This window comes from Heptranchias perlo, chromosome 9 (genome assembly GCF_035084215.1).
Source record: "Heptranchias perlo isolate sHepPer1 chromosome 9, sHepPer1.hap1, whole genome shotgun sequence".
Lineage (NCBI taxonomy): Eukaryota > Metazoa > Chordata > Chondrichthyes > Hexanchiformes > Hexanchidae > Heptranchias > Heptranchias perlo.
In genome coordinates, this window is record NC_090333.1 from 43218241 (window position 1) to 43233061 (window position 14821).

The 14821-nt window shown below is 40.2% G+C and overlaps 1 protein-coding gene across 1 annotated transcript in view; it reads right to left on the reverse strand.

Annotated features, from left to right (window-relative positions):
* Positions 1 to 14821, reverse strand: part of hook1 (hook microtubule-tethering protein 1) — a 65894-nt gene that overhangs the window by 36892 nt on the left and 14181 nt on the right. The window contains exons 2-9 of the mRNA XM_067990289.1: positions 14579 to 14664; positions 13804 to 13876; positions 13111 to 13161; positions 11408 to 11540; positions 10659 to 10726; positions 8429 to 8491; positions 4588 to 4668; positions 379 to 542 (exon numbers count right to left, since the gene is read on the reverse strand). Coding sequence (XP_067846390.1) covers positions 379 to 542; positions 4588 to 4668; positions 8429 to 8491; positions 10659 to 10726; positions 11408 to 11540; positions 13111 to 13161; positions 13804 to 13876; positions 14579 to 14664 — 719 coding nt within the window. The remainder of the gene's footprint in view (positions 1 to 378; positions 543 to 4587; positions 4669 to 8428; positions 8492 to 10658; positions 10727 to 11407; positions 11541 to 13110; positions 13162 to 13803; positions 13877 to 14578; positions 14665 to 14821) is intronic.

Below are 14821 nucleotides of genomic sequence, written 5' to 3' on the forward strand. Positions count from 1 at the left end.
GGTAAAAAGGGACCCATGGGAAGAGATTGCAGAATCGATCTCGCAGAGAAAAACACTCAGAAAAGTTTCATGTCTCTACTTAAACATAGAAAGAAGTGGAACTGAAGCAAGGGGAGGAGAATATGATGAGTAGCTGTTCCAAGCTTATTGTTGTCCAAGAGGAAGGCTAGGAATGTATACAGTGTCCTGAAATTAGTGAGACTGTCTGAATAGTGCTGCTGTAGGTATAGGTATGAGGATCTGCAGCTTTTGGAGTTTATGAAGCTCCATCTGGTGGTAGAAGTGTGTAGCTGCCGTGATGATCCCCAAATCAGGAGTGCGCAATACACATAGCAAATTTTATATATAGATTTTAATGAATAGAACTGAACCATATACCGATAGTTTTCTTCTTGCAATTGATCCAACTGAAGCTGGAAGTTGAAGTACTTCTTGCCAGCAAGGCTGTGTGGATCATCAAATGCATCCAGTTGGTTTATCCTCTCTGTCAAAAGGTCATTCTCAGCCAATAAGCTGCTTCTTTCCTCTTGAAGAGTAGAAACCTAGAAGCAGAGGTGCACAGATTATCTGCCACTTTATCAAGCTAAATAAAAAATATATTTTCCCAGTATCTAATTCTATTTATGTTGATTAACTGTTAACGTGTGCATGGTCAATGTGAACTCCTTGATGGTTTAGATCACCTGTACGGGTCTGAGAGGAATTTTCCAGAGATTTTTTTCCCTTATTGGCCCTGGGTTTTTTCTGGGTTTTTTTGCTTTTCCCAGGAGATTACATAGCTGCCGGGCGGGGTGGAGGAGTCAGGAAGTATCTAGTCATGATGCTCTAGCCATCATGTGTGTGGGGCAGGCTTGATGGACCAGCTGCTTTTTCCTGCCCGTCATTTTCATATCTTCATATATTTCCACAAAAGGGAAGGTCGTGCTTGACCAACCTTATTGAATTCTTTGAAGAAGTAACAGAAAGGGTCAACAAGGGTAATGCACTAGATGTAGTATATTTAGATTTTCAAAATGCCTTTGATAAAGATACCGCATAGTAGATTCGGAGGTCTGAGCATGTGAAGTCAAGGGACAAGTAGCAGAATGGATAGCAAACTGGCTACAAAACAGAAAATAGAGAGTTGGGGTTAAAAGTAGTTACTCAGACTGGTAAAAGGTGGGACTGGTGTTCCACAAAGATCGGTGCTGGAACCACTGTTGTTCACCATTTACATAAACGATTTGCATTCAGGAATCAGAAGTACAATTTCGATGACACCAAATTGGGGGTATAGTTAATACTGAGGAGAACTGAGACAAAAAATACAGGAAGACATTAATAAACTTGCAGAATTGGCAAATGAATTTCAATATAGATAAGTGTGAGGTATTACATCTTGGTAGGAAGAATAAGGGGGCCACATATTGCTTAGATAATAAGTCTAAATGGGGTAGAAGAGCAGGGGGATCCGTGGGTACAGATACACAAGTCACTAAAAGTCACGACACAGGTTAATAAGGCCATAAAAAAAGCAAACCAAGCACTGGGGTTCACTTCTAGAGGGATAGAATTGAAAAGAAGAGAAGTTATGTTAAACTTGTAAAGAACCTTGGTTAGACCACACTTGGAGAACTGTGCACAGTTCTGGTCTCCATATTATAAAAAGGATATAGAGATACCTGGAGAAGATGCAAACAAGGTTTACAAGGATGATACCAGAACTGAGGTTATACCTATCGGGAAAGTTTAAGCAGACTGGGACTCTTTTCTCTAGAAAAGAGAAGACTGAGGAGTGACCTGATAGAGGTCTTTAAGATTATGAAAGGGTTTGATAGGGTAGATGTGGAAAGATGTTTCCACTTGCAGGGGAGACCAGAACTAGGGGCCATAAGTATAAGATAGTCACTAATCAATCCAATAGGGAATTCGGGAGAAACTTCTTTACGCAGAGAGTGGTTAGAATGTGGAACTCGCTACCACAAGGAGTAGTTGAGGTGACTAGCATTGATGCATTTAAGGGGAAGCTAGATAAACACATGAGGGAGAAAGGAATAGAAGGATGTGCTGATAGGGTTCGATGAAGTAGGGAGGGTGGAGGCTCGTGTGGAGCATAAACACCGGCATGGACCCATTGGGCTGAACGGCCTGTTTCTGTGCTGTACATTCTAAGTACTTCTATGTAAAATAACATACCCTTGTACTGTACTAATCAGCTTAACTACTCTACATGTCCAAAATACATTCTTGGCCAAGTTGGCTGATACATTGAAGGTTTACGTGCTATTTATGTGACTCTTCCTGGCCTGTTATAACAATAGCACTATTATACCAATGAAAGACTTGAGCAACACATCCATTTGATTAGAGCTATACTTCAAAAGTTCTATTTCCCCAGGCAATCACCATTAATAGAACATTTCTGAAGAAGCACTTTCACATAAAAGTGGCAATTTTTAGTTTGCCAAACACAATGCATTAATGTATTTCCACATAGACTAAATCACAGACACAGCTCTTCACGCTCCCCTGTGACACTGACATTCCCTTTAAAAGATGATAAGACCATTTTAACAGAACATTGTGAAATTTGTTTGAATTAATGACAACACACAATAGTTGATGATAGCTAAATTGTAATAAAACAACATTAAGTCATGGTAATTACAAAACTATTAAAGATGTCTCTTTCCCATTTTAGTAATAGCACTTTATTGGAAATACTGTAAAAATAATTTGACACTTTTCATAGTATTTTATTGCATAGAATTACATAGAATTTTAAAGCACAAGAACAGGCCATTTGGCCCAACAGGTCTATGCTGGTGTTTATGCTCCACACAAGCCTCCTCTCACCTTACTTCATCTCAGTCTAACAACATGTCCTTCTATTCCCTTCTCCTTCATGTACCTATCCAGCTTCCCCTTAAGTGCACCTATTTTAATCGCCTCAACCACTCCATGTGGCAGCGAGTTCCACATTCTCACCGCTCTCTGAGCGAAGAAGTTTCTCCTGAATTCCTTACTGGATTTATTAATTACTATATTTCATAAGTTTCTCAATCTGATGGAAAATACAAATAAGGGTTAGAGCACTCTCCCATATTTATTTATATTTCTATAGCTTCAATTTTGGCAACTCAACTTTAGAGACAGCTAAGGGGGAATTAAAATATTTTAAGCCTAAATCAGTGCACATAAAATTAAGAGACTGTCAAGTCATTTTCAAGCTCAGTTTTTAAAAAAAAAATGTTTATTTTTCTAGGTGCAGCTTTGGCAGGTTATTGTGGACTCAGGGAATTTAGAACCCAAAGAGACGACAGAAAAGTTCAGCTGGAATAACAAAACAGGCAATCAAAAATGGTAAGCACTACAGTGAGACGGACAGCATCTCAATTACTTCTCCTCCCCATATGTTGCTCGAGTTCAAGCATTATTAATTTCCCCATCCATAAAACGCAAGGTTGCAAAAATCAAATTCCACAGGAAGTCCATTATTATCTCACTCTTAGAATTGGACTCTTTAGAAAGATGCTGATCAAGAGTATAATTTTACTTGAACAAATTGAAGCCAGGTGAGAAAATGAATGACATTTTGTGAATGAAAATGAGGGGAAAATTCCAGTGCTATATTAGAAACCTCTGCACATTTATTTATTCAGCCTTTTATTTAAGATGTGTAAATTTTAATGCCATCCTGGACAAAAGATGAGAGAAAGCATTGACTTATGGTGTGATCTGTATCTTCATGAGTATATGAAGGAGGGTCTCAGAACCACATCTCAACAGAGGTAGAAAAAGCACTTGAATTGGAGATATTGCACTGATGGCAAGTTGGTCAGTTTTTGAATTTAAAATCCGTAAAAAATAATTTGAAATAAGTTCCTGAATTTGAAGTGATCAGTAAAAACTAAAAGGAAATTACAAATCGAAAGGGCTCTTAATGTTTTCCCAATTACTCTAATCATTGATCAGGATAAATTTTTCTTTTACAAAATTAAGATCAGTAGCCTGTAAGTAGCGTTGCAGTATGCAGTTCTTACATGATTCCCAATTATCAAATGTTTGCTGTAAAACAAAATTCTTTTCAATCAAAAATAACATTACTTTTGCATTAAGCAGTTTCACCCACTAGATTTTACTGCTTTTGAATAGTCTCACAATGATGTAATCACAAAAATCAAAAGAAAATTCAAATCAAAACTGCATTCTCCAAGTTCATTTTCAAATCACGTTGTTCACCACAATTAATTAGCCACAGCAAAAAAAAACATTTTTATTCGATATTAAATTTAGCCCTTCAAACTTTTCATTTTAATAGAATCACTTTTTGTGTGGTCTACATTTCAATCTGTAAACCATGATGTCATTGCACTAAATGTCAAGTCAACATCTATTACAGGTTTATTCTCATCTCTAAGTGATATGAGGAAAATTTGCATTTGTAAGAAACATGTTGCTACAAAGAAAGGGGGAAAAATACCTCTCTTAAAAATAATTTTCTCCCCAATTTTGGAGCCCCTTCCCCAGGAGCGTTGAGTGAAGACCCCACCTGGCGAGGGGCCATTCCCCGAGTGCACATCACATCTCAGATTTTTGTACACTAACCTGGATATCCAATTCCTGACAACGCTGAGTCAATTCCTCCCTCTCTACCAAGGCCTCGCTGAGCTCATCCAGGGCTTTAAGCTAAAAACAAAAACTTTAAATAAATTTTACATTTCTTACAAGCAATAACAGACATTCATTAATATTAGAATTTCACTGGCAAAAGATGTTCAACTGTAACATTACTTTCAAACAACATTTCTGATCTTTCAGGAATATTTAATTTTTACAATATATTCAAATCAATATGTTTTTAATCTAGTAACCTTTGGTTAAAAAGTATTCAGCATTTATACTCACTTTGACATTTAATTAATGCAAAACACAAGCTATTTCCTTTTTAAGCTACCATAAAATCTAGTTCTAACTTCATGTATTTTTTTTTAATGACCTGAAGACCTAGGGCTGCAAACCTATATACTGGATTTTAGGTTAATTCATTTTAAATTGTTCGGGATTTTATTTGATAGGTAGATAGTCAAAATCTTTTCCCAAAGGTAGGGGAGTCTATAACGAGAGGGCATAGATTTAAGGTGGGAGGGGAGAGATACAAAAGGGTCCAGAGGGGCAATTTTTTCACTCAAAGGGTGGTGAGTGTCTGGAATGAGCTGCCAGAGCCAGTAGTAGAGGCGGCTACAATTTTGTCTTTTAAAAAGCATTTGGACAGTTACATGGGTAAGATGGGTATAGAGGGATATGGGCCAAGTGCAGGCAATTGGGACTAGCTTAGTGGTATAAACTGGGCGACATGGACATGTTGGGCCGAAGGGCCTGTTTCCGTGTTGTAAACTTCTATGATTCTATGATGGTTATAGCAAAATCTACCCCTAACTTTCTTGCAACTGCGCTCCCTAACTGCAATCTCCATCTCCTCTGGCCAGCCACTTGTGGTGATCCAGCTGGTCTTCTCTACAACTGTCTTGCCTCCATCTACAGTGCCTTCATCCCTTCCAGATCTAGATCATCTCCCACCCCAGTATAACAACCTAACTCCGAGACTCAAAACCAAGAGCTGTGAATTTGAATGCATAGGCCATGCTGTCCACCATCAGATCTGACTTGACCATGTGAAGAAGTACCACTGTTCCCTTTCCACAACCAAGTTCTCCTACTACATTCTGGAGATCAGGGAACAACTCCAAATTCCTGTTCTCCAACACAAACCATCTCTGCGACTTTCCTCCTCCTTATCATCACATCAGATACTAACGACAATGAGCTCATGTGTTTCTTTGTGTTCGAAATTGAGGCAATCCACTTGGCTGCCTTGGCCTCTTCTGATGCTCCACCCCCACTACTCCATAGCCCTCCCCCCACTAATTAAGCCAGCCCACCCAATAGTCTGCGTTTCTTCTCCATATCAAATTCAACACATCCATGAACCACAGCACTTACTGCCTTAACACCTTCCCATCCCGGTTCCCACCCCACCTTCACTGCCTCCCTCCCATGCTTATCAATGTTGTAAGCCTGTGTTTAACTTCTGGCATCATCCCCACTTCCCTCAATATCCCCCTTCTTCTCAAACAAAAAACACCTTCACTGTTCTCTAACTACCGCTCTCTATTCCCAACATTCCCTTTCTCACCAAAGTCCTGGAACACATTGGTGGAGAAATTCAACTTGCACCACAAACAGGTGCAAAATGGACGTAGTGGCCAATAAGAGGACCAAATGACATTGGCGAAAGGCACGAGCCAAATTGGTGCTTGTGCCTCATTTGATTATGATTGGTGAGCTTTGCACTGATTGTTGACAGCTCGCCGATTGGAGGGGGGTGGGGGGGGAAGCGAGCAGCAGTGATGCCATTTAAAGGCAACTTGCACCTCTTAAAAGGGGAGATGCACTTTGGCTGTTTTGAATCATTGCTCTCATTAATTGCTGTAAAGTAAAAACAGCAGCTACAGGTTCTCTCAGCAGCTGCAGGTCTTTGCACTCTGACCTGCTGCTCTTCCTCCTCCAGCCCCAATAGTAGACCAAGCAGCACAAAATGCTGGCAGAGTAACTTTGTGTGCAAGCCCATGGGCAGAGATTGTCCTGCAGCTCCAAAAAAATAACTCTCTACAATTTTTGAACTCAGCTAGAGCAGACAACACAGCCAGAAATAGGCCTAAGAGTCACAAGCAGTTTTAGAAATAACAAATACAGCACTCCCAAAGTTAAATTTGGCAAAAGGGTCCTTAACCAGGCCAGGACCCTACTTTTCATATGTTTATTAGGCCCCCCCGCTGCTTTCATGTGGGTGCCCTGGATGACTAAAAGTTGCCTGATTCAATATTGTGCCCAGTGCAATTCTGCCGTAGTTCGGGCACAACAGGTCGCGATGCAAAATTCAGATGTCTTACGCTGATTTTATGTCGGGAAAACGGGCAGCCGTGAGTTGAATTTCTCCCCATTGTTGCCACGTACCTCTTCCACCACTCCATTTTAAAGGCCCTCTAATCCATTCATCTGAGACCATCTTGGTTAAAGTCAAAATGACATCCTGTGTAAATGTACCCCTGGATCTCTATCTCTCCTCATCCTATGTGGCCTCTTAGCCTGTTTGCTCAATCCTCTTCCAACGTATCTCATCTCTGCTTCCTTGCTTGCATGGTGACCATCATCATTTAAATTCACAGGGTCAGCTTTCACAAGTATGGTCAAAGACCCAGATTTACCTCTACACCTCCAACATTGACTCCAAGGCTCTTGCTACATTCTCCAACTAACCATCCAACATGAAGTCCTGGACGAGTTGAAATTTCCTTCAGCTCAACATAGGTAAAATTGAAGCTACCCGTTGCAACTCCCACCAGCATCTCTGGCCTTAACTGCATCAATTTTCCTAGTTGCCTCTTCAAGCTAAACTCAACAATGTGGCCCTTTGACATCCTGAGCCATTTTACCTTCCCTACAGACAATTCGTTGTACTTCTTTTTCACCTCTATAACTTTGCCTGCACTTTTTCTCACTACTGCCAAATTCCTAATCCACACCTTCCTCACCATCAGGCTCAGCTCCTCTTCTTGCCGACTCACCTACCTGCACTAACTCCAATTTATTAAGAATTCCACAGTCCATGCTCTCTCTGTGAAATCCAGCACGTCTATCACCTTCATCCTTGCCAAGCTCCACTGACTTCCTGTACCCTAAAAAATTGCTTTTAAGAACAAATCCCTTGTTTTCAAATTTCTCTATGACCGCAACTACCCTACCCTATTTCAGCAATCTGAAGCTGTATGTCCCTGTGCATAGTATCTGCTCCTTACCACAGTGGATTACTCCTTGTTTTCTGCATCCTCCACTCTGCCATCAGTGGTCATTCTTTCAGCCCTGTCCCCTGGAATGATCCCCTAGTTACTACATCCCTTTCTTTGACTGTGCCTCCCTTCCCCAAATTCTTTTATTCCCTCCTCGCTGTCTGCCTTTTTTCTGCCATGTAAAATGCTCCAAGATGTTTTCTGTTTAGTTGAGGAGTGCTATAGGAATGTAAATTGTCCATTTTAACTAATATTTGTGAAGAGAATTGTATGTAACTTTTGCTCAGCCATTTGCAATTTTGCATTACAATACTCAAAGTGTTAATACTCAGTTAAAATATTAAAAATAAACCCTGACCTTAACTCATGACAAAAGCTTAAAACTGTAAATTGTTTTATGAATCTCACTTGGTGGTGGAGCTCATTGTGGTGTTTAAAGATTTTGAATATGCCATACTTTTTATTTTTATTAAATATATATAGAAGGGGCTTTAAAAGAATAGCTGAAACTCAGATTAGAATTAAGTTTAGTAAAACATTTTATTCTGGATTTGAAATTCAAAAAATAAACAAACTTAAAGCAACACTTTTCTTGTTACCTGTTGATCCAAGTCTCCGGAAGCTTCTGCGCCAAGTGATGCTGCCAATTCTTTGCTCATGAGCTACAATGTAAAATTAACCAATTAATGATTATTTTTTTCCTTCCCTTCTTTTTAACGCTCCCCCTCCCCCCAACACCATATACCATCTCCCGCTGCAAGGGAGCCACTAGGAGGCATATCCATTGTCTAGGGTGACCCTCCCTACAGTATTCTTTCCTTTGCAGGGACCATCTGGCTTCCATTTGGCACTTTCCAAGTATGGTGCAACTGAATTTGAGAACCCACCCTATAATTAACGCTGCAAATCTCCACTCTATAACACAATGTACCATGGCCCAAATCTGATACAACATCCATATATAAAGATAGTATTTTAAACCTTCAACCATCTGGTACAAATAATTAATTTCAGAGATTAGATACAGCCATCAGCAGAAGCACAAAGCTTTCAGAATTGAGTTAGCTTTTGTTCGCGATGTGAAAGGTTTGCTGACTCATCTTTGAAGTGTCCTCATACCAAAATATTCCATTCGTCAATCTCATATCTCTAATCCCATTCACAATAGTTTTGCTTTCCATTTGTCAAGTTTTTTTTAAAATTTAGGTATCTCTACACTGTTCTTTATTTGTATTCTTCCATTATTATACTAACAAACCTGATTACGAATTCCTAGTAATCGGCCTAACCATACGTGGTTAGAGAGATACACGTGGCAGAATTTTCTTCCTGTTACTGCCCATTTTTGGCGATAATGGGACAGGTCCCTGCCCAATTTTTTTTGCTTGATATATTTTCCAGCGTTATGGGCAAGCATATTTAAATGAGATGGTAATGACGTGGTGACGTTTTCTGTTATTACTACTTCATCAATACTGGATGTAAGGAACGCCTGTGTAAAACAGGTGTTCATTGTTGCCAAGGACATCAAAATGCATAAGTGAATTTGAATTAGGCACAGCAGGCAGCAGAGACTGCAGGGATTTCTGAAGAAGCTTGGAAGCAGCACAATGTATCCATTTGTGGATGCTGTCTGATTCTTTAAGAGGTGGTAGGTATTGAAGTCCTGCAGCAGCAGCCATTTCCTATCCTGCTCCCACACCCCCAGAGGCAAGCTCCCAATTGGAGGCAGCTACACCACTGGGACCAAGCTGAAAATATTTAAATTAACCTTAAAATTCACCAGGGCCAACGTCAGGTTATTTGAGCAGGCAGGAGTCCAGTCCTGCCCTGCCAAACTTCTGCTGGTGACCACGCCAAAAGGAACATCCAGCCCACTTTATCTTCAACGAGGCAGAAATTGAAGACAGTTCGTTACTAAAAATGTGTTTTCTCCTTAGATACTGGAGTTATTGTTTACCTACATATTGTACTGTAAAAATCTGGTCTAAGAGCCTGCATCTGTTCCTACTAAAGATTACTTTTAACTGAAGATGAATGAAATTCAGTTTCCTTTTTTTGGGTTACATGATTCATTGTTGATCTATTAATTCCAGTTTATTGTGGAACACATCCATTCACAGTCTTAACAAATGCCACCTGTTTAAAATGGCAATCACTCATTTTGGTGTCTTTTCTTGATGTATGTCAATCTTAAAAAATCACCACCAACTGTGTTTACAGAGATTCACAAGCTATGTTATTCTCACTGATCACCAACGTCAATCCCAGCTTCTCCCCCACTACTGACAGTTCTTCATTACAAATCTACCTTTTTAACCATCTAGTGGTGTAATGCTGAAGAAAGTTGAACATGTTTACTTGAGTCTTAATTGTGTATGCTCTTTCATTATCTTAATTACTAAGTTAAGTGCTCACTTATTACTGAAAAGCTCAATGCGATCTATAAGTATTTCTATATTATATTTAAAAATAATACTCTTGCAGTATATTACAAACAGGCATTTTTTTTATTATTATTCATTCTCAGGACGTGGGCGTCGTCGGCAAGGCTGGCATTTATTGCCCATCCCTAGTTGCTCTGACAGCTGAGTGGCTTATTGGGCCACTTCAGAAGGCAGTTAAGAGTCAACTATGTTGATGTGGGACTGGACTCACATATAGGCCTGACCGGTAAGGACAGCAGGTTTCCATCCCTAAAGGACATTAGTGAAACATTTGGGTTTTGTCATTCTATCTTTGTCCTCATTAGTTGTGAAAACCTACTGTATACAGCAGAACATTGCCTGTATTGTAATTTAAACACAGCTTAGATTTGTGTTCCCTTACTTCTTGAATGGCAGTCATAACATTATGCTGCACAGACTCTTCCAGTGTCATGATATTCTGAATGTGCTCTGTAATGAAAAAAATAAAACATTTTTAGTTACTAAAATCAAAAGTTTGTACTTCTTTTTAATTCTTCATAGACATCAGTCATTTGTGGAACATTTTATAACAATCCATCTGTATTGTGAATATACATATTGAACAATTTAAGCTGCCCCAATGGTTTAGTAAATGCTATACAGATCAGGGAGGCTCGCAGCTTCCATTCCCAGTCTCCCAGATGAGTTAGCAGTTGCCAGCTGGTGAGGCAGTAGGACTGCTCCACTTGCACTAAGCTCCCCTGGGCCAGGGAGGGGGGAGCGGAATTCACTATCCAATGACTCCTGTAGGAAATGTGCATGTCTGTGTGGATGTTGCAAAAGGACAGGATCAGGCTCATTTGTGATGTTCCCACCCTAGGCCTGCCAACACTCTCTGCCTGAACTTGCACATGAAGGAATGGATGAAGTACAGGATGGCTGGCTACACCCATGAATCCACACCCCAGCATGAATCAGTGCCATCAGAAGATGTAGAGAAGAAAAGGAAAAAAGTGAAGCAATTTAGTAACTTACTTATGTCAAACTCTTTCTAGGAAAGCTCTAAACAAATACATAAAAACATTTTTTTATTTTAATACTCTTAATTCTGACACTCTCATACTAATGGAGCAAAAATCATATTATTGAGACTCAGTTATACATACGCACCCTGCTTCTTCTCACAGTTTACTGCACACCCCAAAATCAGTTGGAGCAATCTGCCTAGTTCCACTACATCCACATGCTCTACAATCAGATTCAAATCTGGGTGGAGAAAGTCTGCGATTTGTAGGCCGAGTACCTGTAAACAGTTGGCAATTACTAACAGTACAGCTGGTAGATATGCAATTTTTTGTGCAACTAAAATAAATAATTGGCAGCTTGACATAAATTGTTTACTGGACACTCATCATTTGAAAAGCAGATGTACCTCTGTTGGCTCCATTTGCAAACACACTGCCCAGTGCAGAAGTAAGCAATACAGATCATGAAGGTCCAAGTTTAATCTCTGGTCTGTGCTAAATTAGCTGATCTCAGGTGGCGTGGCAGTAGAGTGCTAAAATTGGCTTCATTACTGTAAGCCAACGAAGATTGATTGCCAACCAGTGACTTACTGGGAACCGTGCATGTGTGGGCATCTGGTGAGGACAGGATCAGGCTCATCTTACAGTTGAATAAACTGTGACAGTCACTGTTTAGGCTCACATATGAAGAATAGTGACTTTGACAAGGTGCTGGAGGGATGCCAACACCCAAAGAGCCACACAACACCAATGTCTTCAGGAAAGCAGGGGAGAAAATAATAACGTTGAATACAAAAAAGTGGACTCAACTTGTAGGAGAGTAGAAAGGTTAATAGTAGAACACTCCCAGTAGTGTTCCCAATTAATTAATACAAGAGAGTGAGAACCAGAACGAGCAATGCTTGTTTAAACAGGCAGATCTCCTGCATTCTTCAATATAAGTATGTATTTTTAAATATTACAACAACTTGCATTTATATTGCACCTTTAATGTAGAAAAAATCTTAACACACTTCAAAAGGAATGAAAGGGATGGGTGCTGAGACTTAGGGGAAGAATTAGGAGACGTGGACAAAAGCTTAGTTGAAGAAATGGGTTATCAGCAGCCAGCTGAAGGAACAGAGAGAGAGAGAGAGAGAGAGAAAGGGCGGGGTTTAGGGAGGGATTTCCAGAGGATGGGGGCAAGGTGGTTGAAGGCTCCCCCACTATTGGGAGGAAGGAATGAACGCAAGGCCAGAGTCAGAGGCAATGGGAAGCAGTGTAAGGCTGAAAGAGGATGCAAATATAAAGTGGGGTGAAGCCATGAGGGATTTATAGAAGAGGCTGAGGATTTTAAGTTTGATGCACTGAGGGACAAGAAGCCAGTGTAGGTAAGCAAGAACTGGGTTGATGTGCGAGTGGGACTTAGTGTGCCACAGGATTCAAGTGGTAGAGTTTTGGGCATATTGGAGTTTATGGAGGGTGCAGGTCGGGAAGCTGGCAAAGAGGCTAATGGAGAAATCTGGGAGGTAACAAAGGTGTGAATGAGGGTTTCAGTGACGGTGGGAATGAGTTTGTGTTGGAGGTAGGCAATGTTGTGAAGCTGCAAGTAAGCAGTCTTGGTGATGGATAGAATACAGGGTTTGAAGGTCAGCTCTGGGTCGAACAGTTCAGGCTGAGAGTACAGTACACATGTACCAAAAGTACTCCCCCACGCATTCCTTTAATTCATTGGAAAAGGCAAAACTGGTTAGAAAATTAAAGGGTGCATACTCAAAGCCCTGAATTATAGGTGTATAATTTTTCTGCAAATTTACTCAGCAGATCACTGAGTAGGTAGCCTACTACAGTAACAACTTAAAGCCTTACCTCATGATAATAATTGAGAACCATCTGGAGGATCTTCTTCAAATTATTCATCTGTGCAGAATAAGGTGAACAAAGATTTTCTAGTCCAGTATGCACAAGCAATTTATAAATCTTTAAACTCTACCATCAAGATATGGCATATGAGAAACTTTACGGTCACAGATCCTGACAGATGAAACCTGTACTACACCACTGGTCCAGTTAACTACAGAGATGTGGAACCAGTACAGTTCTGTATTTCATACATTTAATGTAATTTTATAATTGGCTATTTGTACCAGTGCTGGAATTGTATTAGAATGTGCAAATATGCCAACTCACCACTTGTTAAAAGCAACCAAATATTTGTTATTTAAAGCCCTTCGCTATTCTACATTTTCTGTTAACCTTAAGAAATGAAAAGTGGTACAGTGCTTACCAGCATCTAAATAATCCTAGGATTCATGGTAATTTGAATGAAGCCTATCACAATTTTTTAGAAAATTACATTTAATATTTTTCACATTTGCTAAACCATGGATGAATTCCTAGCAAACAGGAACAGTGAGAAGAACCTACATTTTAAAAACCTCAGCTAAAATAATGCTGGGATCGCACTTTTATCGGAGACATCCAAAAAAAACTTGAAATGTCTCACACTGATGAAGCTTCTGACTACGAAAATATCAATTTTATAATTGAACAGTACTGTACCTTCAATCTAGAATTCTCACCCACATCACCTTTAATGCGACTCAACCACAATTCATTAAACCAAGACTGGTCTCTACAAGGGTTGCAGAAAAAATGAAATAGGTTATACACAAAACAGAAGAATTTAAGTAATTTTGTTAATGTGAAGAGAATGGAATTTTCCCAGTCAGCGGATTCAATTTTTTCTCCCTCCTTTCCACAGCCATATAGCTATCATAATAAACCAACTAACAGATACTGTGCAGGAATATCTTCCATTATGCAGCGTAGAACTACCATTGTGCTAAGTGGGACAGGCTAAGAACAGGCCTGGCAACCCAAACTGGGCATTCACGAGGTGTCATGGGCCATCAGCAGCAGCAAAATTGCATACCACCGCAATCTGCAACCTACATGTGGTCTAACCAGTGGTCCTTAAAGAGATCGTTGGAGGCCACCACCAAAACGGTAAGCTCCACATTAAAACTATGGGCCATTGCTGGACCCCGGTCACCCTCGTTCAGTTTGCCTCCTTGCCTCCCCCACCCCCGACTTACTTTAGGCCCTCAGCCGGCTTGCTCCCTCCCACATCTGGCAAGCTGTTTCTGGGGCCGCAACTGGCGCCCGCACTTGCTGGTACAATCCTCATGAGGCCGGCGGACCAATCTGCGGTAGCCCTGCCGTTGGCCTCATTAGACGCATGCAGCGCGTGCTGCACCAGGATCGTGTCCTGATTCAGGCGTGATCCAATTTCCAGGCCAAACTGTTTGAGAAATGCACAAATTAAAAGACTTACATTTGGTTAAGCACCTGTGCCATTACAGCTCCACTGGTCAAATCTTGAACATTTTCACATGCTGAGGACACATTGAATGTCTGCAACTGTGAAGGAAACACTGAAATTACAAAATGCAAACTGTAAAATTTGATGTATAAATTATATCAATACGGATAAGTAGCTTATGTACCAGTACTATACATATACTTGTTATGGAGTTGGCCACTACAAAATAACATGCAACTTAAACATTAAGTTTTA